This window comes from Dioscorea cayenensis, chromosome 13 (genome assembly GCF_009730915.1).
Source record: "Dioscorea cayenensis subsp. rotundata cultivar TDr96_F1 chromosome 13, TDr96_F1_v2_PseudoChromosome.rev07_lg8_w22 25.fasta, whole genome shotgun sequence".
Lineage (NCBI taxonomy): Eukaryota > Viridiplantae > Streptophyta > Magnoliopsida > Dioscoreales > Dioscoreaceae > Dioscorea > Dioscorea cayenensis.
Window position 1 is genome coordinate 466,359 of NC_052483.1, and position 24,338 is coordinate 490,696.

The window sequence follows — 24,338 nt, forward strand, 5'->3', positions numbered from 1 at the left end:
AGTGGAGAGACACTCGAATTTGCTCAAATAAGCTGTCACGGAAGTTGTTTGCCAGAGTTTGAAGAGTGCGGCTTCATGATTCACAAAATCATCCCATTGCGTCAGTTGTGAAGTAGCATGTAACCAATGAAACCATTGAAGAGCTTAACAGGTTGTGAAGAGAAACAATGATAAGAAATAACTATGAGTGACAGTGGTGGGAAAGAATTTTATTCTCATTATCATGGGTCCATTTGGAGCCCATTTTGGTGTTGGGCCCTGTGGGCATGTGCATGTTAGTTACATACTGACTTAAATTATATAAATCATCTCTCATTATGTTGGGGATGAGGATTGTAGGTCAGGATTTTCTTATTATTTTGTTCTTGAGACAAGCTTGAGAGTTGTTCAATCTATCAGAGACATTCTTTCATAGTGGATTCCAATTCCCGACCCCCGTGGAGACGTAGGCAAGAGTGCCAAACTCCACATAATTACTGTGTCGTGATTTGTGTGTGTTTTTTCTTTCTTTCTCTATTATTGCACTATCTTTTCATGTGTTTTGGAGACTAACCTTGACAGGTTATTGGAACATCTATGGGTGTGTTAGTGCTTCCGAAAGGGGTCTTAAGTACTGAAGCCTTAAGTCCCCCCAACACCGTCCATGTAGAAAGCGGCTACAAAGATTCGACAGAGTGGATGGTAGTGCTAATTTTGGGCAATCGAGGTGGAGATGAAAGAGCTATTATAGTACATGGATGATGGTGTTAATGGTGTGTGAGGCTGTAACAAGGGTAATGGAGAGGTTGAAGGAAGAGGAAGGAGTGGTGGTTGTGGTGTTGGAGTGGAAGGTTTATTTAAGTGTTGTAGTTTTACCATCATCCCGCCATGATGGCTTGCTGAGAAGCCATAGAATGGCGCAGGAGATCGAAGAATTTAGCGTTGCTCTTGTGGAAGAACTTAAAGGAATATGAATGATGTTGGACAATGGAACATAAGGAGTCCAATTTTGCAAGAACAGAGTCATGCGGGGCGAGTTGCTTAGCCATCGACGCCAACTGCTCATCCACCACACGGGCTCGCATCATCCTGTCCTCCGTCATATCTTAATGAAAGCACTAATTTGTTGCAGAGTTGGCGGAGAAGAGATGAAGAGGAGGGAAGTAAAGAAAGGAGAGAAAGAGAGGAGAAGAAAAAGTAGGCTAGATAGGAGCAAAATATTCCCTGCTCTTCATTCTTTTTATCCCTGATTATATAGGGAATTATTACAATCATTTGTTGTAACAAACTTACCATTGAGGTATTCATCACGTGGGAGGACACACTATTCAATTATAACGACTTCTCTAACAACCTTGATTTCAGAAATTACATTTCATTTTAATATTACTACTAATCATCATCTAATTAACTAATGAGCACTCATTTCCTGTTTCTCATTTCATTACAAAATCATCGTATTTGACGACTACTTCTCCTCATAACTTTGTGATCTCCCCAATGATAGCATATGCAACAGTTTACCATATGAGATATATTGTCTTCTAAATATAATTTTGTATTTTGTGTTTTCATTATTAGTGTGAATGACTTTTATTAGGTTTTATTTATTTATTTATTCAAAATTTACTTTATTTATGAATTTTATTTATCTTAAAATCAATATAAATTAACTAAGATGAACCTAACTCAGTTTTTCTTCTTCTTCTTCTTTTTTTTTTTAGTCTAAGTTTCAAAACTCATTTTTTCAAAAACTCATTAGCAATACCATTTCATATACAAACAAAAATATATAAATCTCAAAAAACACACATTCAAATTCAAATTCAAATTCAAATTCAAATTCAAATTCAATTAAAAAAAAAGATAATGACCTGATTGTCTGTACAAGATAAAGAAGGGTCCTTGTTTATTGGCTGAAAGAGAAGCGGTAGCCATGCTTCTCCTGAGCCAAGCTCCCAATGGTGCTCTCTCCGCCCGGAGATGCACTTCTCGTCCTCCTCTCCGCTTCTCCACCTCCAAGACTCCTCTTTTCTCCAGGCCCAAGCCCTCTATTGCTCCTCCACGGCGTCCACTCCTCTCTTTCTCCACCTCCAATGGCGCCGCCAGTGATCCAGCGCCCCCCTCCACCAGTCCTGTCTCTTCTTCAACCCAAATCGACGAGACCGTCTTCGTTGGGGATGAAAACGTGCCACTCGAAGGCGTAATTCAGTTCGATAAGCCCTCTGGACCATCAAAGTTGCTGTCTTGGGTGTGAGTCTTCTGCCAAGTTTGGTTTTTGTGGCTTTTGGCTGGATTTGGATGGTATGCGAACCGTGTTGTTCTGGGGGTTGCAGGCAGGTGGGGATTCTGGCCGGCGGCGACGTGCTTTGCTTGTTGCTGTTTGCGGCTTTTGGGAGGTTCAACCATGGGATGTCTGTTGTTGATTTCGAGACTGCTCGGACTGCAGATCCCTTTGTTGCTGGATGGTTACTGAGTGCTTACTTTGTCGGTGCTTATGGGGACGATGCCAAGGGAGTCAATGGTCTTGCCAAAGCCATTGTTGCCGGTGCCAAGTCCTGGGCAGTGGGAATTCCGGTAATTTTTATTTTTCTTTATTCTGTGGGCTGATTGATTGGGATGAAATGTATTTCATTTGTTAGTTTCTCTTCTTGTTGATCTGATGCTTAGGAATTTACTGAGAACTATATATTGTAGCTTGCTGTAAACCTGCAAGAAATGGTTAGGGATGGAGGTGCTTGCAATGCCATTGATGAGACAAAGGAAATTGTTGTGTAATTTTAGTTCTTGGATTTTTGAAATCTGTTATTGATCTCATGAGTTTTTTTTTTTTTTAAAAATATTTGTGAATCAGTCTAAGGTTGTTTAGAGCATTATACCGTTCTCATTATTTGAGCAAGTGAAGATGGTGTTACTTGATGTCAATATTGACTATTTATCATGTGAATCGTTGGGCAATGTTATAGAAGGTCCTCTATATGAAAAGTGTTGGAGAAAATTCCAAAAATAAGAACAATTATTTTAAGTCTAGTCGAGTATTTCTTGTTTGCCTGGCTTCTGACTGATATACTGGAATTACCACTATTTTAGATTCAAACCAGAGCACAAACCAAGCTGTTCTGTGGTTACATTGTTTTCCATCATGCTTTTGATGCAAGCATAGACATGATTCTGGCTGTTGGAAGTTTTTAAAATGTGGATAAACTACTAATTCATTAAGAAATAAGAAGTGCAATACAAAAATGACAATGACCAACAACTAAACCAAACATTGAATTAACAAAGATGCCATATCACATCCAAGAGAAAACACACAAAAAGAACAAGGCTAGACATGAAAACACTAGAGGTCCACCGGGGGTGGAGGGGAGAAGCCAACACGAGAATAACATGAGAAAAATAGAGGTGTAGGAAACAGACTTTCAGATAGCTGGGTCGGAAGTGTTGCTTTGTGAGGTGGAAGTGGTCAGCTGATTCAGCTCTCCTGGCGCAGGGTTCAAAGGTCGTTTAATCTGGAGGCTTCTTCGGTTGGAAGTTCTTAATGGCAATATATTTGTACAAGCTAGATATGTTAATGCCTCACATTGTGTTATGATGTTTCTATGCCTACCATGCTGCTTGGAAATTTCTTGTAAGGGTGGGGCAGAAGAAACTGAGATGCTTTTGGTGATTCACTAGAGAGAGTCAAGTAGGTATGTAGAAGACAGGATAGATCTGAATGTATGAGAAATGTCTCAAAAGTGAGCTTTCAATGTGGGAGTATTTAAGGAATTTTCCAAGAGTTATGAAAGAAAATCTGTAATATGATTCGAAGTTACTGGGTAGTCTCTATTGGGTGTGGGTACGAGAGTTGATGAATCTTTGAATTTGTAACATACACATAATTGAGGATGATGGTCAAGTTGGTTGCCTACCGTAATTTGGGTTTGCTTCCTATTTCTTACTTTGCTAAATATGCCAAGGATCATATCTAATCTCTTATTCCATGAAAGAGTACCATATTCTTGTTATTTTTGCCTTCATCTCTTGTATACTTATGATTAAATTTTTTTGTTTGCAGTTGGGCCTTGCCATCAGGGCAGCAACATCAGGTCATATTCCACCAACACCATTTATTTTGGTAACCATGGGAAGCACAGGAGTTCTACTGATTGGATGGAGAGCTTTGATTTGCAATTTCCTTCCTAAAATGCATAGCCAGAGAAGTGATGTATACAGGCGTGGAAGCCCGTTTGAGCTTTTTGAGGTAGTAAACTTGATTTTCCAAACGTTTCATTTATTCTAGCAACATATCTACACTTGTGATCACAGAATCATATTTTTTTGATCTGAACCAGTTCACAACATAATATTCTCAGATGAGACAGAGTGTTGTTGATTTACTATTTAAATAACCATGTTGCAATATATGTGTGCTTAATGCATAATGTGATATTTTGCACTAAAAATTGTATGGGTCACCTTGTTGCAGCTTCTGACATCCTTGGTGAGAAGGTGGTGATTCAAGCTGTGTAAATGGGGTTTCCAATTTTGATTTCCTTTTTGTTCTATGTAAATGATGGCATTCCAGCTCAAAAGACTATTTCTTTGACAGAGAATTTATCTTCAGTGTTCTGTAAATTTGTTTGCTGTGTTTGTAAGAGTTAAATGTAATACAACGAATAATTTTCATAATGAGCAAAGCCTTCCCATGCAATGTTAGTGAAGGATACTTGATGGAGTTAAATGAAGAACAGAGTCCATTATTTTCCTTCAGGCGCCATTGCATGCTTGTTTCCTCACAAGATGCTGCAGGTCATGTCATTGGCCTTTTTCTTGTTTATTATTTTTGACAAAGTTCAATCTCTTCAACCCTTCTTTTCACTCTTATCAGTCATACCTTCACAAGAACAAACAGCTGGAAAGAAAAGAAAACCCCTCCCTGTTGACTCCTAAACCCATCAATCCCCTTGTACTATGCCATAGAAAAGCAAATGTACAAAGTGAGCAAAGGAGATGGTAAGTTATCTTTTCAAAGAACTTTGCATTTTTCTGGGCATTGTTATGCTATTGGGTTTAGTGTTAATCCTTTTCTTAAAAGTTAAAACCCCCCACCTTAGCTTCCCCTCTTGTACATCATTAATTTTTCTGCAAACAAACAAACTAACAAACTAACAAAGAAGCATCCAAGATAAGGAAGTGACCTAACCTTTACTATGTTTGATCATCAGAAACATTGGTTCCTGGATGGTGACTTCTCATTCACCTTCCAAGGAGATCCTGGAAATGAAAGTGTAAAAATTTTAAAAGAGCACATGAAGCATGAAGAAGGTTGGAAGGAGCTTTAGGAGGTCTTGTGACTTCTTTCTCTTTCTGGTTTCAAGAACTTTTTTCTTTTTCTTTTTTTTTCTCTTTGATTGACTAGTTCAGCTCAGGTCACTATCCTTCTAGTGTCATCCAATGTCTGCTAGCTAGCTCTGTTCTCTTGTTTCCTTTTCTTCCTTCAGCTCTATCTCTCTGTTCTCTTGCAGGGGATCTGGGTTGGATTTTGTTTGGATTTTTGTGTTTCCCACGTGAAACCATTGTTTTTTACTATTACATGCAGCCGTTATGTTATGCGGTGGCAGCATTTCATGAATGGATCTATTTTGAATTTATGTTTGGGGAATGAGCTGATGTAGTATAACAGGACAGTGCATTGCCTCTTGAACAATACTATTGAAAAAAATTTATACTACTTTCTTTTTTTTACTTTTAAAAGAACAATTTTAGTGCCTAACCTACTTGTAGGTATGGTATGAATTGTCAATTCACTTGTTCTGTCTTTGTCCCGGCCTCAGTTTGCTAAACTTGGCACAATGCTCCACTGATTTCTATTGAGCATTATTAAGTTATTAACACAAAAACAAATACTCAGGTCCACTAATTTAATATCTTTGGTAAGAGAGTGATGAAAGAGAGAGAGAGAGAGAGAGAGAGAGAGTGCATGCAGTACTGAGCTCCAAGCTGACATGACTTCATTCCGAGCAAAAGGGTTGTATGGAGTTGGTGGATGCAGCCATGATTGACACAATCAAAAAGGGGAAAGAACATCAATTTATTGATTGTTGCATGTAGATCTCACTCCACTACCAACTTTTCTCAGAAGCCTAAATGATTCTTTACAGGAATATGTGGGTTGATGATCGAGCACCATGCTCATTGCCATGCATGCATGCATGCAAAAACAGATTCAAAGAAAAACAAAGATGAGCACAGTTTGAGATCATTCGGAACAAGTTAAAATAAACCTACTCATTTATCAGCTGGGTTAAATGAGAGGCTAGAGCAGGGGGACTAGTACTGCTGTGAAGTGACCTGGTTTGACAACTGTCCTTGCTGACAATCTATCTAACATCTAGTGTCATCAAACTACCAAAGAAAAGCAACCTTGCTTTGAGCCATTGATCATGGTGGATATGCACTATTATGCATTTCTGCATGTATGCTAGTCTCATTGTAGTAAAGCAAAGGTTTTTGGTAGGGTTTAAGCCTTAAAAGCAGTGAGAAATGAGAGATGATGATCAGGTAATATAGCTCTCAAATCTCATTCCATTTTTCTTTATTTTTTTTTTCCTTTTTTTTTGTTGTTTCCTGTTCTCCTCTTTAGCTGCTTTCCTCCTGACATCTTGGGAGGCCTTCTCATGAATATGGAGGTCTCTGAAGAATCAATGAAGCAAGCTCAACCTGCTCCTTCAGCTACTGTATCTTCTGCACTGCCATTCAGCTTCTTTTTTCCTCCCAATCACTCAACTAGTTCTCAGATGACCTATGGAGTTGAAGAGCTCTATTCCCAGTTGTCTGTAATGCCACTGAGGTCCGATGGATCTCTGTGTATCAGGGAAGCACTCAGCCGGTCACAACAAGAAGGTCTGCCTCTCTCCATCTTCTCTTTCTTTCTTTCATCTCTAATTAAAAACTTCATGCAGTTTCTCTTGTTTTTGTTATTCAATTTTATGAAGAAATAACAGTGAAATCTTCTTCTCCAAAACTTGAAGATCTCTTTAGTGGAATTAATGGCTACCCTCATCAAAACACTGAGCAGCAGACACTGCAGAGAGAGGGGATGTTCTCTGGACTGGCAGGTCAGGAGATATTTCAGCAACCATTGGGAGAGGAATTAGTGGCAGAAGCTGGCATTTCAAGCCTGAAAAACTTGGCTACCCAAGGGTTGGGTTATGAGGACTTGCACTATTTGAGCTTGTCCATGAATCCTGTACCTCAATCTAGCTATAGCATAGCTTCACAGTATCTCTCTCCTCCTGCTTCAGCACCTCAATTCATGGCCTTGAATTCAACCAAAAAGAAAGGCACAGGGAAAGGGGTTCAAAAACAACCAGTGCACAGGAAAACCATTGATTCATTTGGCCAGAGAACATCACAGTATAGAGGTGTTACTAGGTGAGTATTTAGTCCTTTCAGTGCATGTGATGCTATTGTGTTTTTACTGTCAAACATGTCTGTGCACCAGGCATAGGTGGACTGGAAGATATGAAGCTCATCTCTGGGATAACAGTTGCAAAAAGGAAGGACAAACCAGGAAAGGAAGGCAAGGTGTGTATGTTTTAACTATATATAATGACTTCTTGTTTAATTATTATGTAATGTGGTGATTAATTAATTACTGATGTTATATCTTGTTTAATTGGCATATATATTTGTTGTTTGACTGGGGAATGTAATGGAACATCTTCATCTACTGCTTGACAGTTTATCTTGGTAAATTCTGTGTCTTCAATTTAATCCTATTCATCTGCAAGTTTTCTTTGCAGTTTACTAAAAACATTAATTGTCATTGTGGATGAAGGTGGTTATGACATGGAGGAAAAGGCTGCAAGAGCATATGACTTGGCTGCACTCAAATACTGGGGACCTTCAACTCATATCAACTTTCCAGTTAGTCTTAATAATTTCAACTTTTTTGAGAAACAAAGTGCCAGTGAGTTTTATGGAGTCTTTGATTTCATGCAGTTGGAGAACTATCATGAAGAGCTTGAAGAAATGAAGAACATGAACAGGCAGGAATATGTGTCACATTTGAGAAGGCATGTTCCTCATTCTTCTTATCTACTAATTAATGATGCGTTTACAATAATTACATGCTTCTCCTTTTCTTAATTTTCTGCAGAAAAAGCAGTGGGTTTTCAAGAGGAGCATCTATTTACCGTGGAGTAACAAGGTTAGTTCCTACTTCTTGAAAACAATAGTTATATATATATATATATATATGATTTAAATTCTCTCTTTTGCATCAATTTCATTGTGATTTCAGGCATCATCAGCATGGAAGATGGCAAGCCAGGATAGGCAGGGTAGCTGGAAACAAAGATCTTTATCTTGGAACCTTCAGTGAGTTCTCATTATAGCAAACTTTCACACATTTGGTATTGTAGACTGAACTCATGATACTTGATTCCAATCTTTGAGCAACAGGTACTCAAGAGGAAGCAGCTGAAGCTTATGACATTGCTGCAATTAAGTTCCGCGGAGGAAATGCAGTAACAAACTTCAAGATAACAAGATATGATGTAGAGAAGATCATGGCAAGCAGTACATTGCTTACAGCTGACCTTGCCAGGAGAAGCACTGATACTCCTGTGAAAAAGGTGCTTCACTTAACTGATCAAGAACATACTAATGGTGATGGTGGCTCAGATTGGAAGATGATTTTTGAACTTCATAACAAGCCACATCCCATGTACATCAGTGCCACTTCTTGGATTCCAATGGCTGATCAGTTGTCATGGTTTATTGCTTGAATTAATGTAGTTTTGCCTTTTGGAAACATGAATATGAATGTGAATGGGACCCAGTTTGATGTTTTGGTGTTCTTTTTTTTCTTTTGTATCTTTCATGCTTGTGTTAAGTACATTTAAAGAATAGTGATTAACAGTTAATTATTTACACATTTAATACTGATCAAATTAATTGTGGAGAGGAAGAGATCGATGTATTATTTTTGGAAAATTTTGTGAGGATGTGGATGAAGAAGGGGCCACAAAGCTCAATAATAATGTTTTGGAATCACTGGGATCTCCTCCATGCATCTCAGGCTTTCTAGACTCCTCTCTCACTCCCATTCCAAAGCTTCATCTTGGAAGCCAATCCAAATGGAGATTTTCATCTTCACGTCCGGACAACCTTCACTCCCATGGCCTCTGTTTTCGTTTCTTCTTCATGGTTTCTCCAAAGAACCACATCTCCTCCTCTTCATTTTCGCTCAAAGATACAATCTTGGAACCCGAACCATGGCCAAAGCTTTAAGCTTTCTGTTAGGGAGGTACAGAGACCTAAGTTCTCAGCTCAAGACCAAGAAGAGCAAATCATGGCGCCATCTTCTCCTTCCACCTCCTCTGTAGCTATGGTTTCCGAAGAGGAGGTTGATGATAAGCCTGCAGAATCCACAGCTGAGGGTAACAGTGAGGAAGATGGGGACAAAGATGAGAAGATGAAACAGCAGGAAATGGATTGGAAGGCTGATGAGGAATTCAAGAGCTTCATGGGCAATCCATCGATTGAGGCCGCTATCAAGCTTGAGAAGAAGAGGGCTGATAGGAAGCTCCGGGAGCTCGACCAGGAGTCTGCAGGCAATCCTATTGCTGCGTTCTTCAGGAGAGCAGCAAGGGAGAGCTTGGAGAGAGAGAAAGAGAGGTTGGAGCAAGCTGAGGAGGCTTTCAAGGCATTGGATCTCAATAAGGTGATTCTGAATTCATCCAAAGGTGCGACTTTTACCTGTTTACTCTCTCTGGATTCATAAGAAGTTAAGTTTTAGATGTGAACTTGCAGTTGAAGAGCTGCTTTGGCTTTGATACTTTCTTTGCTGTGGATGTCCGGAGATTTGGAGATGGAGGGATCTTTGTTGGCAATTTGAGAAAGCCTATTGAAGAAGTCATACCAAAATTGGAAAAGAAGCTCTCAGAAGCAGCAGGACGAGATGTGGTTCTTTGGTTCATGGAGGAGAAAACTGATGACATTACCAAGCAGGTAAATGTGAATGTTTTCCAAGCATTAAGTTGAGCTTTGTATAAATTTTTCGAGTAAATATGGATTCTTGTTCAATTTATCCAATTAGAAAGCTACTTTTTCTGCCTTGTAGTCTTATTGTGAACTGGAATTGCAATTGCAGCATATATTCTTGATATGGGTCTTTTTTTTTAATAAGATAATGCTGTTCTTCCTCCATTTGTCAATCCGGGGAGCTAGTGTTGCTGACTTCTGGCCTTATTTTGGATTGAAACTGCAATTGAAGTATTTTTATTCATGATATGATTTATTCTTGAATATCAGTGATGTGTTTCTTTAATTTGCTCAGTTCAAGGAGCTACTGTTACTGTCTTGTAGACCCAGCTTGAATTCTAATTGCATTTTGAGCTTGTCTTGATGGAATGAGTCTACACTTGAATATCAATATTTGTCATTCTTCTTCAATTTGTTAATCATATAGAGCTACAGTTGAATTGGAATTGCAAATTGAAGTATGTCCAATTTGATATACATCTTCTGAAATTTGTTTTGCTTTGCAATGTTTTTTCAATTTTGTTTAGGTATGTATGGTGCAACCAAAGTCAGAGATGGATCTTCAGTTTGAGTCTACAAAACTGAGCACTCCTTGGGGATATATCAGTGCCATACTTCTCTGTGTTGCGACCTTCGGAACCATTGCACTGATGAGTGGATTTTTCCTTAAACCAGATGCTACATTTGATGACTATGTAGCTGATGTTCTCCCTCTTTTTGGTGGCTTTCTCTCCATCTTAGGTGCCTCTGAGGTAGTATCTCTATTCTTTTACTACTATAACACATGACCAGATTTATCATTTCACAACACAATTTATAGAATCAATGGTTAGATTATTTTGCTGAATCCCGTATGAAAATTGTTGATTGCTTTCGCATCTCACAGATTGCTACGAGGGTTACAGCAGCTCGCTACGGTGTTAAGCTAAGTCCGTCTTTTCTTGTCCCATCTAACTGGACTGGGTGCTTAGGAGTGATGAATAACTATGAATCCCTATTACCTAATAAGAAAGCTCTATTTGATATTCCTGTTGCCCGCACCGCAACTGCTTATTTGACATCACTAGCACTTGCTCTTACTGCATTTGTGGTTGATGGTAGCTTCAATGGAGGAGACAATGCTCTGTAAGTTTTGAAGTTTATCTTAGATCAAAGTCTTGTTTGATCTTGAACTGGTAGTGATGTTTAATCTTTCTCTTCCTCTTCAAGATTTATAAGGCCGCAATTTTTCTACAACAACCCTCTGCTATCATTCATTCAACTAGTGATCGGGCCTTATGCGGACGAACTAGGAAATGTATTACCAAACGCTGTTGAAGGAGTTGGAGTGCCTGTGGATCCGCTCGCCTTCGCTGGACTTTTAGGTAATGCTACTCAATGCTTGAATTTCATTGCATTGTTGCGACTGTTACATAAAGTGCATCATCACAACATGCAGGGATGGTTGTGACTTCTTTAAATTTACTGCCATGCGGAAGGCTTGAAGGAGGGAGAATAGCTCAGGCATTGTTCGGAAGAAACACAGCTACATTGCTCTCTTTCGGGGACATCTCTTCTCCTCGGCATCGGTGGGTTGAGTGGCAGTGTTCTCTGCTTGGCTTGGGGGTTATTTCGCGACATTCTTCAGAGGAGGAGATGAAATTCCGGCCAAGGATGAGATCACACCTGTAGGGAGATGATAGGTTTGCTTGGGGCATTGTCTTGGGCCTTATCTGTTTCCTGACTCTCTTCCCAAATGGAGGTGGCACCTTCTCAAGCTCCTTCCTCAACCCACCATTCTTCCGGGGAGACCTCTGAAACTTCTTCTCCAGTTTCAAGCTAATCAGCAATGCACATATAAGCAAATATGTTTTGTGTCATTTGTATTTATTTGTTACTTTCTGTACATGCAATTATCCAATGCACTGCTCAATTATCTGAATGAATCAATTATGCAACAATGATTCTATGTACATTTCTGCAATTTCCCAATCAAGTATGTGACAATGTACATACTAATAAGCTATTCAATTATCTGTATGCAAAGTACAAGCATTGTGAAGATCCCAATTGAGGCTGTATTCCTGTTCTTTGCAATTTTTGTTCATGTGATGTGTAAGGTATAATATATCCCAAATTGGTCAATCTATTTTTCTTTTTTTTTTTTAATCTCTCTATTCAAGAAATGCTCCTGACTAATTCCTCTTCTCTTAAAAATGAGCCTATTTAGTCCTTTTTACTCATGAAAATGGGCCAAAAATACTTCCAACTAATTCCTCTTCTTTTAAAAATGGACCTATTTAATTCTTTTTACTCATGAAAATAGGCCAACTAATATGTATATTTTTAAAAATAGAGCGGCTAGTTAGAAAGAGAATAAGAATAGAAAAATTAAATGGGCTTATTTTTAAGAGTAGATAGACTAGTTGGGAGTATTTCTGAATAGATGGATCAAAAGATGAGAGAGAAAAGTAGAGGGACCAATTCCGGTACCAGTGTATAATAATTAATTATTAATCATTATAAATAAAAATAGCAGTTTATTAATCCTCATTTTATATATATTGGCTATATTTCATCAATTTTCCCTCACTAGAAAGCAACAGAGCATTCTCTGTAGTGTTGGTTTATCTCCCGCGGAGCTTTCAAGCTTCTCCTTCCCTCGTTTTCATGGCCGTCGCCGTCTCCTCCTCTTGCTCGCTACTTCGATTGGCTGCCTTCTGGCCCGTGGATTCCTCCCAATGGAAGCGTCATCCTTTTGTTTTCTTCTCTAACTTGCCTTCCGACCTAGTCCGGACTTCGCTCCGAGTTTCCCGGCGATCCCCATCTTATCCCAATGAAGCGGTTGTTGCTGTACCTGACCCGCGTGTTTGGAGAGGAAATCAGGATGATGAAAAGGACGATCATGGGGAGAATGATTCCGATGATGATGAGGGGGAAGACCGGAGTTTGGATCTATTGGTTCAATTTCTTCATAATATGTTTCGAAAAATCTCCCGCAGGACCAGGAAAGCTGTTAGATCTGTTCTCCCACCTTCTATTTCTACCAATTTGGTTTGTTCTCACATGGATTTCCTAATTCATTGTTCTTGGATGCATATGATTCGAGAAAATTATGGTTTTTTTTTTTCTTAAGGTATTGGATTAAAATTTTGATTTTTGATGTGTTAACAGGTGAGGTTTTCAGTGGATGGGGTTTTGATTCTGGCATTGCTGTGGATTACCAAGGCATTTCTTGAGGTAATCAATGAACAAACTGAATTTTTGTTTTTAGCTTATAATTTTTTTATGTTTCACAAAAATGAAGAGCTTTTAATAAATTGTGCTAGTGTTTGAGTTGTTTAATTTGTTTGATCATGGTCTTCTAAATAGCTTAGTTTTGTCAAACATACAGACAGGTTGTTTGTTTGTTCATTTAATTAACCACACTCATGAGTGTTCCAATTGGTGGTGAGACATTTTCTATCTTAGTGAGAAATTTAATATGTTCAAGGTGTCTTAGTGCATGTTAAGAATAATTGTCAGTATATCTCTGCACTCATGAATCTTATGTAGACTCTGTTTCTAGGCATAATATGTTTACTAGTCATTATACTACTGAAGATAGAGATTATTTCTGGCTAACAATAATACTGAATATAATGTATTCTAATTTACTACATGGCAAATATATTTTGATAGTGCTTTCAAAGGTCACAAGTAAACATTATGCAGATTTTCATATGTTACTTAATTGTGTTGGAAAAGGCATACAAGAATGAAGAAGAAACAAGTTTTTGTAAGAAACTTAAGCTCTTCTGATTGATTAACTTTTTGGTTCTATTGCACCATGGAATGAGGAAAAGGTTTTTTGGTTCTTTAAATTATTTGAAGAACGTAATTTTTGCTGATATTTCCTTTATACAGCAATATTGTTTTTTTAAGAATATTTTATTTTCTATCAGATGATGAAATTAGCTCTTTTTTGTGACTGGTATATATGGATTATGGACTATATCATTGCATTTGATATATGTATGAGCATATCATATATAATGAAACCTATTGAAAGACCTGCCAAAAAGAAGCCCTTTTTCATAGCATTTTTTTCTTTTATTTTTCAAAACTATGAGTATGTATGAATTGCTATTTCATCACCGGTAGATCTATGTGGTCGGGTGATAGATTATGGTTTCTCTTGTATGTTCCTTGAAAACTACTTTAGCCTCCTTGGAAGCTCCATTATCTTATGTGAGTGTCTATGTTGAGACTATTTCTTGTATGTATTGCTTCAAGATTTCAATCCTTAAGAACTGTACAAAGTCTCTATTATCTTATGAGTCTGCCAGTCACCTTCACAAAGGAAGTATATAAAGTCTCTTTGGTTGCATTGTTTGTAGGTGGCATGCACATTGGGTACATTGGTGTTTGTGAGCATCCTTCTCGTCCGGGCAGTATGGTCCGGTGTATGTTACATGAAAGAAAGCCAATATTATGGGTACATGAACAGGATTTATAGTGATGATGATGCCTGGAGTGGTGCACGACCAGCAACTTGATTCATTGTTCTAGTTTCTCTTAACAAGAATACAATTCTACAGGACACTTATTATGAGCGGAAGGAATAAATATCTTTTTATGAAAATAAGAAGTGAGCAATGATCTGAGCAGAGCTGGGTGGCACAGTCTAAGTAAAGCAAAGTATGAAAGAGTTCCAGAATCCTTGGCAGGAGAAACTGTTATATTTCATTTGTCTTTTACATTGTACCATAGAGATGTAAACACATCCTGATCTTACTGTTAGAACCAATGCAAATTAAAATTTTGTTTGAACAACTTCCCAAGTTTCTCTTTAATACTTTCATAATTGTTATGGGACTTATGATTCTGTTATCAGTTGATGACATTTTTTTTTATTTATTAACCAGCAAATTCTAATGAATGAGCATCTTCTGTAGTTCTTTGTTGAAAGATGATGATACTGCATTTTATTTAATTACTGCCAAGAAACTGAAATTTATATTCCAAGATCTTCTGAAGCATCCTGGAAGGTCTCCAGTGTGCTTGCAATTGAGCAGAGATGAGACAGGAGGATCTGGGAGAACATTTATAAAAGTAACATGTATATATAAACAATGCCTTAGTGGGTACTAATTCAGCTAATTTGTCCCTAGATCTTATAGGATGAGAAAGGGATAATGCTGTCATTTGAATATTCTCCTACTTTTTCAACATTTTATGATACTTGTTAGCTGTATTCTTCATCCACGCATGTGAACTACTATAGCTCTTTAATCAAGCAATCTTTCTCATTGTTTGCATACGCGTCCATTAACAAGTGCAATACATAATTGGTGAGAGTTGGTCCCAGTTCTCATCCCCTGCTTCTCTTCTGGAAACTAACTAGAAAGTAACAGACCACACCACACCACATCTTTGTTCTGGCTTGGATTTAGCAGCACAAGTCACACCCAGCGTCCAATCCAAGAGATCCTTTCTCTCATGTCATGCATGTTCCCAATGCTATGAATTGTAAACCTCCATAGTCTTGGGAAACAGCAAATAGCGTACATACATGATACATCTATGGACAACAAAGAACACATTTTGTTCTCGGAAGCACAAAAGAGGCACAGCAACCAAAATATCATACAATAATATATCCTCATTAAATAAATAATTAATATTAATCTTCCATGTCATGATAAAAAAAGATAAGAAAGTTTAAAATATCTATCTCCACTCCACAATGATTTTTGCTATGCATTCACAGTGGATTAGATCAAACACCCACTCAACATTGATTGATATAAGTTGATAACAGGGTCCAAATAGTAAGTATAAAAGCTTACGGCTGGGAATAAGTAGTATAACCCCATAAGTTGCTTTCTGGGACTGGGACTGGGACTGGGACTGGGACACTCACGAGATGAGTCATGAGTGTAGTTGTAGTACCAGTGGCCGCACTCACTCACTAAACCTCTACACCGGCTCCACGCGCATGAGCTCAGTCAGAGTCATGGTCACATGATCCTGACCCTCTTATTCTAATGCACTTCACTCCCTTTACATTCAATACACCAAACCATTTACTCCATCTCTTTCATTGCGGCATTTCATCAAACACTCACCAGGCATCATCATCATCATCAGCAGTCCATTCCATGGCGTTCCCACCGGCGGCGCTGGTGGCGCTCCACCTCCTTCTCCTTCCATCGCGTTCCTTCTCCTTCTCTGAAGACGAGGCGTGCCTCTCCAACCTCCACCGTTCTATGGAAGACCCAACCAATAGTCTCCACAACTGGACGAGCTCCACCTTCTCCTCATCTTGCAACAACGGCCAGTTGTCCTTTCTCCAGGGCATCACCTGCAACAACGGCCGCATCTACAAGCTCTCCCTCCCTAACCTCTCGCTCTCTGGTTCAATCTCTCCATTCATCTCCAACTGCACTAATCTCCAGTCTCTCGACCTCTCCTCCAACTCCCTCACTGGGCCTATCCCTCCTGAACTCTCTCTTCTCCTCAATCTCGCCGTCCTCAACCTCTCCTCCAATCTCCTCTCTGGCTTCATCCCTCCTCAACTCGCCCTTTGCGCCTACCTCAACGTCATCGACCTTCACTCCAACCTCCTCACCGGCCCCATCCCCGACCAACTCGGTCTCCTCGTCCGCCTCTCCGCCTTCGACGTCTCCAACAACCGTCTCCAAGGACCCATCCCTTCTCTCCTCTCCAACCGCAGCGGCACTGCCTTGCCGCGTTTCAATGCCAGCTCTTTCACCGGAAACCGCGGCCTTTACGGTTTCCCCTTGCCACCCTTGAGAAACCGAGGCCTTTCCGTCCTCGCCATCGTCGGGATTGGCCTTGGCAGCGGCTTACTGAGCTTGGTTCTCAGCTTCACCGCCGTTTGCATTTGGCTCCGGGTCACTGAGAAGGAAGGGATGATGCCTGGTGAGGATGGTAAGATCTCTCATCTCATGCCTGACTATTGATTTCCATGCCTTCTCTCCATCTCATCTTTCTCCTCCTCCTCCTCCTCCTCCTCCTCCTCTTCTAACAATTTGTATTTTTTTTTTTGGGTTTTTAAAACAAGCTTCTTATTAATGAAGGTTTCATAGAGATGCATATGTATACCCACTACAATGAAAGCTAATCCACTTGCTTGGTTTGTGATTTTTAGAGCTTGTTTTTGAGTTCTTGTTCTTTGATTTTTTTCTCTTTTTTTTTATTCATCTGGATCTGAACTAATTGTTTTAACCTTTATTTTGTGTGTATTTTATCAGAAAGGAGAAAAAAAATTTAAAGAATGCATGACTGCTTTGCTTACAGATAAACTTTAATTTATTATTATTATTATTATTATTATGATTATTAGTAGTAGTAGTAGTACTAATAACTAATAAGAGTGATAATATCCAAAGTTTGGGAGTATATGATGACTCCACGCCACCCACTTTCTTTTTGTTCATCTGTGGCACTGACAAGCGTGCTGAGAAGCAAAAGAGAATGGTGGGGACTTTCAAAGGAAAAACAAAAAAAGTTATGTCTTAGTGTGAGAATATGTGATGCACGCTTGAGAAAAAAATATGAGTGGTTGGGATAACTTAATCCTCCCTTTCATTAATTCATTCTCATAAAAACTTTGTTTTCTTTTCCTCCTCTTAATTCTTAGTATCCTATTTATTTAGTCAATTGTACTAGTTCTCCAATGAAAATAAAGTTGGAACTCAATGGGAAGAAACCATTGAAAATGAAATGAGTGCCTGTTTCCTCTCCTTCAGTTTTGTTCTTTTTTTCTAAATTCATAGAATCTTGTTCTATACTCAATTGCGCATGTTAAATGGTTGGTTTGTCCCAAAACTTAATCTGAAAGATTGAATGAATGCATGTCTTGTCATCTTTGTAAAAACAAAAATTGCTAGTTATGAGTCAATTTTAATTTAGATATATTGGTACGTCTTCTAAATAAAAAAAAAAAAATTACATATCACTTGGATAAAATATGATCAGAACTCCTTAAAATTGATCTCCCACTTTTAGATATTCTCTTTTTTCTTTTTGTTGTATTTTTCATGCTTTTAATGATAACGACAACTAAAATAATGTATTTTATTTTAAATTAATAAAAAAAGTTTTTTTTTACATGCATATGGACACTCATGTCTACATTATAAATGAAATTTAATATTATATCTTTTCACAGACTTGTAAAAAGAACAAAAAAAAAATTCTAAATATATAAATAAGGGATAAAAAGGTTATTTTTGTTTAAGTAATTTCAATGAATCTCAAATTTTCGCACCATTAACTTTTGTAATGTAACAGATTTTTTACTTGAGTGTGTATATAAAAAAATAATTTATTGGAATAATATATAAGTAACTTTTAATTAATATATTTATGTATAACTTACTCAAAAACATTCACTAGCTTAAATTTCTTAATAATCTATTAAAATAAAAATAAATCACAACTTTTATTGAGGAAAAGAAAGGTGATGAAGCCATCAAAACATGAACTACAAAAACCCTCGAGTTTTATTTTATTTTATTTTTTTCTTCTGAGATGAACAATTATTCCGCTAAGAAGGATAAAAACGTGCATAGACCTTAAAGAAGCAAGTGGAAGGTGGGGTTTCGCACACACGATTTGAATTCTCACAAACTGTGAATGATTCTAATAAAAACCCGACTATCAATATCTTCTTTTATCGTTGGTAAAAACCTTGAGTTAAAAAAGATATGTTCCCAAAAGGTGAAAAAGACTAGTTAGTATCATCTGAAGCTTGAATCTTCAGGTGGCGCTCCTCTCCTCTCCGGTAGGTGAACCTGGGAATCGGATGCTCTTCTTGAAAGCCATGCCATGGAAAGAGACTTCATCTTTTGTCATCTATCCTTAGGACTTAATAATCTAATTGAAATATATCTATGTTTTTAAAAATCATAAATAGTAATTATATCACAAACCGAACACAGCGTTGAAATTGAAAAAGAGATGCAGAGAAGCACCTCCATTTCCTGGACAATCGTCGAACACCTTGTGCGCATACGAGCGAAGCCTCCATCGTCCCATCTCATCGCTGTCCAAACCCTCACCACCTCCGATCACGCTCTCCATGACGACTTCTCATCCGACGTCGAGAACATCTACCGTATCCTCCGCAAGTTCCACTCCCGACCCGACAAGCTCCACCTCGCCCTCCACGACTCCGGCGCTTCTCTCCGCCCAGGCCTCGTCGAGCGCGTCCTCAGCCGCTGCGGTGACGCCGGCGCTCTTGGCTTCCGCTTCTTCACCTGGGCTTCCAAACAACCCGACTATCACCCCTCCCCAACGATCTACAAATCCGTAGTCAAGATGCTCGGCAAAATGCGCCAGTTCGGCGCCGCGTGGGCACTGGTCGACGAGATGCGCCGCGAAACCCCAGACTTCATTACCCCTGAAGTATTCATCGTTCTCATGCGGAGGTTCGCTTCATCCCGTATGGTTAGTAAAGCAGTTGAGGTGCTCGACGAAATGCCCAAGTATGGGTGCGAGCCGGATGAGTACGTGTTTGGCTGCCTTCTCGACGCGCTGTGCAAGAACGGAAGTGTTAAAGAGGCCTCGTCTCTCTTCGAGGACATGCGCGACAGGTTCCCTCCAACTTTGAGGCATTTCACTTCACTGCTCTATGGCTGGTGCAAGGCCGGAAAACTCATTGAAGCGAAGGTCGTTCTCGTGCGGATGCGTGAGGCTGGCTTCGACCCTGATATTGTCGTCTATAACACCTTACTGAGTGGCTTCGCCTCGGCGGGGAAGATTGAGGATGGATATGATCTTCTTCGAGAAATGCGTCGAAAAGGTTGTGAACCGAATGCTGCATCTTACACAACTCTGATACAAGCATTGTGTTCGAAAGACCGAATGGATGAAGCAATGCATGTGTTTGTGGAAATGAGAAGATGCAATTGTGCTGCGGATGTTGTCACCTATGCTACATTGATCAGTGGGTTTTCGAAAGCCGGAAAGATCGATAAGGCGTATGAGTTTATCGACGAAATGATCGAACGAGGATGCAAGCCGAATGCTAGTGTGTACTTGAGTGTGTTCTTGGCGCTGGAGAAGAAGGAGAATTTAGAAGAGTGTTTGGAGCTTAAGCTTAGGATAGTGAAAGCGGGGTGTTTTCCTGATCTTGGTGTGTATAATACTGTCATTAGATTGGCTTGCAAGATTGGAGAGCTCAAGCAGGCAATGGTTCTTTGGGATGAAATGGAGGCCAGTGGTCTCAGCCCGGGGCTTGATACTTTTGTTATAATGATTCATGGATTTCTTCATCAGGGTTTGTTGATTGAAGCCTGCAAGTACTTCAAGGAAATGGTTGCAAGAGGACTTCTTTCAACCCCGCATTATGGAACATTGAAAGATCTTCTGAATTCTTTGTTGAGGGCTGAGAAGATCGAGTTGGCGAAGGAGGTGTGGGAGTGCATTGTGAGCAAAGGCATTCAGTTGAATGTGTATGCATGGACAATATGGATACATGCATTGTTCTCTAACAAGCATGTCAAGGAGGCCTGCTCGTATTGCTTGGACATGATGGATGCTGGCCTTATGCCGCAACCGGATACTTTTGCAAAGCTTATGAAAGGGTTGAAGAAGCTGTACAATAGGCAGATTGCGGCGGAGATAACAGAGAAGGTCAGGAAGATGGCTGCGGAGAGGAATGTCACGTTCAAGATGTATAAGCGACGGGGAGTCATGGACTTGGAGAAGAAGAAAGCTAGGGCGAAAGCCAAGGCGAAAAAGGATAAGGGAAAGAGAAGAGCTTGGAAAGGCCAGCCTGCAAACAGTGGTGGTGGACGTGGTCATGGCCGAGCCAATCTGTTAGATATTTACAGTGAGGATGATGTACCTCATATGCACAACTCGCATTGTAACAACCAACAACTCCGGAGTTCATCTTCTGTTGTTGAATTCAAACGATAAATTTATCTGTGATTCTTGCATGACTGGTAATTTATAATTGCAGATGAGCTTGTGTCGATTTAGAACATGAACAGTAAAGCACTGCACTGCGACCAAAACAAAGATGATGAAATGAAATAATGATCATCATCAAGTTCTACAGGAATCTCCATGGAAAGAAAATCCTGACGGCAGAATGTCACAATGTAGTTAAGAATATACAAGAAAAAATGGCTTTGTTTATAATGTATATTGTATCGCATTAGGACCTCCTAAATGACCAACACTCATCTTGAATACCCGACCGATGTATGGACCATTCCAAGTAGCCCACATTGCTTCCGAGAAGCACATGGCTGAGATGCAAAATTAGGTCACCATATATCACCTTGGCTTGAATGGTGACATTCAGTTGAATTCTATCATACATTACAAGTATCATGGCTTTGTTTTTCTCTTTGTTCAGTCAACATCTGTTCTTTCTCTCTAATTTTATGGCATCATAGGATGCCATTACTTCTTTAAATTTTGCTTCTGCAGCCTCTGTAGAAAAAGAAACCAGTAAGATAACAGGCAGAATTTTTTTTTTTTCTAAATAATAAATGGTCTGAAACTAATAAGGTTAATTCACCTTTATTATTCTGATTTTGATCAGGGTGGTACTGCATTGCTTTTGCCCTGAAGGCAACCTGCCATATAATAAATATTATACGATATTCAACAGACGCCACAATAACGCTCGCAATCATATGTTAACATATTAGAAACAAAGAAAACAAATGAAATGCAGGTAATACCTTAATCTCAGTATCAGAGTATGGAGTTTTCCTCGATCTGGAAAAACGGAAAAATAAAAAAATAAGGGATACAAATGAACCTGTCTAATATTGCTCAGACTATGCAAAATTACTGCTTCTCAAAAAATAACATTGCTTCATGTTTTCATTCAAGTCTTGCACTATTTCTACCCATTTGTTCATGATATATGTCACAATCCCTTAAAATATCCCATACTAGACTATGTCTAAATTTAACTGTAACTTATATTAACTTGAGCGTTATGCAATACCTGTCAAGGCCCAAAACTGAGTAATGATGTGACATGGAACAACTGTTATTATCCCATTGTGGAGATCTGAAGTTGGTTCTCTGGTGCTGGTATGAGGTATCTGTGTTCCAATACCAATCGTCCTGTGGAGATTGTTGATATGGTCCAGAGGCATTCTCCCTCCATCTTTCATAACCCCTCCTATGTCTATCTCTTTCTCTATTGAACATGTTTTGCATGCGCCTTATACGTTCCTAGACATTTACATGCAATGGCAGCATGAATAGAAATAAGCAGACAATGCAAAGGTTACTTTCAGACAACTAGCACATTGCAATTTCCTTGGAGTGAAACAAATAACTGAAAATGAAAATGTTAGGTCATGAGTGAAAACAATATTTGGAAGTATAAAACCCCCCAAAACTTCCACAAGAAAATTTTGATGTAATCAAATAATACAGAGAACAGAAATCAGATGAACAGTTGGTGATCTTAAGCAATAAAACAAGAATTATAGGTAGGAAAACATGAACAATGAAAATCAGAAAAAGGGCACAAACCAACCACTCGTTCCATTTTCTGCTCATACTCCTCTTGCATTTGACGCTTAAATCTTTCCCAAGTGTCTCCTCGTTTAGTCCTATGACTGGAATTCCGTGATGAAGTTGATTGCCATTTCAGCTTTTGGAATGCAGAATAAAATCATAACCAGAAAAGCTGTTCAGTATCACACCAGAGTAGTAATTCTTAGATGAAAACGAGAAAAAAACTAGTGATAACTAGAAAAGAAAAAGTAACGACGAGATAAGCTGCCATGCGATGAAGATAAAATCTACTTCTGAAGCACTATATATATATATATATATATAAAGAACCTCGAAAGGGAAGCTTCTCCGAATCACCAACATATGTTCTGTTTTCTTAAATATCAACATATAGAACTTTTCATAGATACCTGTTCTTTAATAAGAATGTAAATTCACACCAAACAATGGATGACTTCTCATGTTACACACAACCATAACATAGAAAGCAGAGGGTAACTGAACAGAACTACTGAGAAACAAGATAAAGAACATTTCTTGCTGTATATATGTATATTATTTCACAGCAAATCAATTCCAATGGATATCAGATTGATATTATTTGCATCATAAGTTGTCAGGAGAAAACAAGAAGAATAAGAATGTGTTATACCTCAATGTTGAACAAATCAACAGTTCTGCGGACATGTCCAACCTGTCAGATTTATACTTCACGAATAAGTGAAATTAAAATGAATTGATGTTCAAAAAAATTAATTAATTAATGAATTAATGTCAGGGAGTTCCTAATCATCTGAAAGGAACAAACCCATGGAATAAAACACGAAAAATATATCTCAAATAAAGAATTAACTCAATCAATAATATGACCATAATCAAATTATGCAGACAAGAAAGAAAAAAAGAAAGGAAATAACCAACAAATTCAGAGTTTTTGTCCATTAAAAAAAAAGGCCAAAAAAAAAAGAAAAAAATTGAAGGAAAGATTGAAACTTTGGGGTCGAGAAGAGAAGGGATACCGCGAGGATGGTGGCGGCGGCGCCAATGAAATCCAAAGAGGAGGATTCCCCAGGCCCTGGATAATTGTTCTCTCTCCGACCATGGCTTCCCCTCTCCGTCCTTTCTCCCGTCCATTGATCTCCGTTCTTCTTCCCCTTTTGCTCTCGCCACCAAAAAACAAAATAGACAAGTTATATATGTGTGTGTGTGTGTGTGAAAAACACAATACATTTCATTGTGGCTATTAAAAAAAGAAACATATATATATATATATATATATATATATATATATATATATATATATATATATATATATATATATATATATATATATATATTTTTCAATTGGTTTTTTGGAAAAATAAAATTCACTCATTTGAGAATCTTATGAAAAAAAGTTGCAATAGATTTCCGATAACTACTTATGTAATGCGTCACTCGGTGATGGAATCTATTAATCATCTCTTCATTCAATGTTCTTTCATTAGATATGTGTGGGATTTTTTTGTGAGATTTCTACAACTGTCAGATCCGTCTCTATCTATGCAATTCATTTGGGGCTCTTGAGGTCACTAGTGAGACCTTAGATTAAAGACGTGGGGGGACTTAGTCATGAAATCGCTTGTGTGGAATATTTGACTTACTAGAAATGATCGTATCTTTAATACCTTGCATGCACATGTGTTTATCTTGAAAATTGATCATATGCTTTTGTCTTGGTTCTCAACAGTTGCCGATGGGCCCAAAGTGAAATTGAAAGATTCTATTGCTACCATTCTGTGAAGCTTGGAGTTTTTAAGACCTCATGTGAAGGAGACTAGTGGGGCTTCACCCTCTGA

At 38.6% G+C, this 24,338-nt stretch overlaps 7 protein-coding genes across 10 annotated transcripts; 6 read left to right on the forward strand and 1 right to left on the reverse strand.

Annotated features, from left to right (window-relative positions):
* Nucleotides 1-1,877: 1,877 nt before the first annotated feature.
* On the forward strand, nucleotides 1,878-4,675 carry LOC120274450. Its single transcript, XM_039280982.1, has 4 exons — nucleotides 1,878-2,232; nucleotides 2,316-2,556; nucleotides 4,040-4,225; nucleotides 4,451-4,675. The coding sequence occupies exons 1-4, from the start codon at nucleotides 1,916-1,918 to the stop codon at nucleotides 4,478-4,480; spliced, it is 774 nt and encodes a 257-aa protein (XP_039136916.1). The 5' UTR covers nucleotides 1,878-1,915; the 3' UTR covers nucleotides 4,481-4,675.
* Nucleotides 4,676-6,200: 1,525 nt separating this feature from the next.
* LOC120274573 (AP2-like ethylene-responsive transcription factor CRL5) lies at nucleotides 6,201-8,800 on the forward strand. 3 transcript variants are annotated; one of them, XM_039281116.1, is made up of 10 exons: nucleotides 6,201-6,525; nucleotides 6,654-6,867; nucleotides 6,960-7,398; nucleotides 7,469-7,551; nucleotides 7,708-7,716; nucleotides 7,805-7,893; nucleotides 7,969-8,042; nucleotides 8,126-8,176; nucleotides 8,270-8,346; nucleotides 8,431-8,800. In XM_039281116.1, the coding sequence occupies exons 1-10, from the start codon at nucleotides 6,508-6,510 to the stop codon at nucleotides 8,754-8,756; spliced, it is 1,380 nt and encodes a 459-aa protein (XP_039137050.1). In that variant the 5' UTR covers nucleotides 6,201-6,507; the 3' UTR covers nucleotides 8,757-8,800. The 3 variants fall into 3 exon arrangements, with proteins under 3 accessions (XP_039137050.1, XP_039137051.1, XP_039137052.1); XM_039281117.1 differs by having other exon boundaries at nucleotides 6,969-7,398; XM_039281118.1 differs by having other exon boundaries at nucleotides 6,202-6,525; nucleotides 6,996-7,398.
* A 245-nt stretch (nucleotides 8,801-9,045) lies between these two features.
* Nucleotides 9,046-12,063, forward strand: LOC120274867 (probable zinc metallopeptidase EGY3, chloroplastic). The gene is given in 9 exon segments (XM_039281410.1): nucleotides 9,046-9,694; nucleotides 9,784-9,981; nucleotides 10,542-10,766; nucleotides 10,901-11,139; nucleotides 11,224-11,378; nucleotides 11,453-11,556; nucleotides 11,558-11,623; nucleotides 11,625-11,684; nucleotides 11,686-12,063. Coding segments are annotated over 9 exon segments (1,719 nt in total). The 5' UTR covers nucleotides 9,046-9,148; the 3' UTR covers nucleotides 11,812-12,063.
* A 524-nt stretch (nucleotides 12,064-12,587) lies between these two features.
* On the forward strand, nucleotides 12,588-14,868 carry LOC120274505 (protein SHORT HYPOCOTYL IN WHITE LIGHT 1). 2 transcript variants are annotated; one of them, XM_039281046.1, is made up of 3 exons: nucleotides 12,588-13,047; nucleotides 13,168-13,233; nucleotides 14,373-14,868. In XM_039281046.1, the coding sequence occupies exons 1-3, from the start codon at nucleotides 12,664-12,666 to the stop codon at nucleotides 14,529-14,531; spliced, it is 609 nt and encodes a 202-aa protein (XP_039136980.1). In that variant the 5' UTR covers nucleotides 12,588-12,663; the 3' UTR covers nucleotides 14,532-14,868. The 2 variants fall into 2 exon arrangements, with proteins under 2 accessions (XP_039136980.1, XP_039136981.1); XM_039281047.1 differs by having other exon boundaries at nucleotides 12,588-13,008.
* A 771-nt stretch (nucleotides 14,869-15,639) lies between these two features.
* On the forward strand, nucleotides 15,640-16,980 carry LOC120274444 (receptor-like protein 44). The gene has a single exon (XM_039280977.1). It carries the CDS (start codon nucleotides 16,023-16,025, stop codon nucleotides 16,959-16,961), a length of 939 nt encoding a protein of 312 aa, XP_039136911.1. The 5' UTR covers nucleotides 15,640-16,022; the 3' UTR covers nucleotides 16,962-16,980.
* A 1,971-nt stretch (nucleotides 16,981-18,951) lies between these two features.
* On the forward strand, nucleotides 18,952-21,204 carry LOC120274770 (putative pentatricopeptide repeat-containing protein At5g65820). The gene has a single exon (XM_039281305.1). It carries the CDS (start codon nucleotides 18,964-18,966, stop codon nucleotides 20,926-20,928), a length of 1,965 nt encoding a protein of 654 aa, XP_039137239.1. The 5' UTR covers nucleotides 18,952-18,963; the 3' UTR covers nucleotides 20,929-21,204.
* A 152-nt stretch (nucleotides 21,205-21,356) lies between these two features.
* LOC120274899 lies at nucleotides 21,357-23,690 on the reverse strand (the record flags this gene model as incomplete). Its single annotated transcript, XM_039281441.1, has 7 exons — nucleotides 21,357-21,450; nucleotides 21,539-21,596; nucleotides 21,705-21,741; nucleotides 21,977-22,209; nucleotides 22,520-22,636; nucleotides 23,153-23,194; nucleotides 23,520-23,690. Coding segments are annotated over 7 exons (735 nt in total), but the record flags the coding sequence as incomplete, so codon positions are not given.
* Between the last annotated feature and the right edge of the window lie 648 nt (nucleotides 23,691-24,338).

Coding starts and splice junctions, on each gene's coding strand:
- LOC120274450 (XM_039280982.1), top strand. CDS start 1,916: ATGCTTCTCCTGAGCCAAGCTCCCAATGGTGCTCTCTCCGCCCGGAGA. Junction 2,557..4,039: donor CCTGGGCAGTGGGAATTCCG/GTAATTTTTATT, acceptor TTTTGTTTGCAG/TTGGGCCTTGCCATCAGGGC. Junction 4,226..4,450: donor GCCCGTTTGAGCTTTTTGAG/GTAGTAAACTTG, acceptor ACCTTGTTGCAG/CTTCTGACATCCTTGGTGAG.
- LOC120274573 (XM_039281116.1), top strand. Junction 6,868..6,959: donor CAGCCGGTCACAACAAGAAG/GTCTGCCTCTCT, acceptor AATTTTATGAAG/AAATAACAGTGAAATCTTCT. Junction 8,043..8,125: donor TATGTGTCACATTTGAGAAG/GCATGTTCCTCA, acceptor AATTTTCTGCAG/AAAAAGCAGTGGGTTTTCAA.
- LOC120274505 (XM_039281046.1), top strand. CDS start 12,664: ATGGCCGTCGCCGTCTCCTCCTCTTGCTCGCTACTTCGATTGGCTGCC. Junction 13,048..13,167: donor CTTCTATTTCTACCAATTTG/GTTTGTTCTCAC, acceptor ATGTGTTAACAG/GTGAGGTTTTCAGTGGATGG. Junction 13,234..14,372: donor TTACCAAGGCATTTCTTGAG/GTAATCAATGAA, acceptor CATTGTTTGTAG/GTGGCATGCACATTGGGTAC.
- LOC120274444 (XM_039280977.1), top strand. CDS start 16,023: ATGCACTTCACTCCCTTTACATTCAATACACCAAACCATTTACTCCAT.
- LOC120274770 (XM_039281305.1), top strand. CDS start 18,964: ATGCAGAGAAGCACCTCCATTTCCTGGACAATCGTCGAACACCTTGTG.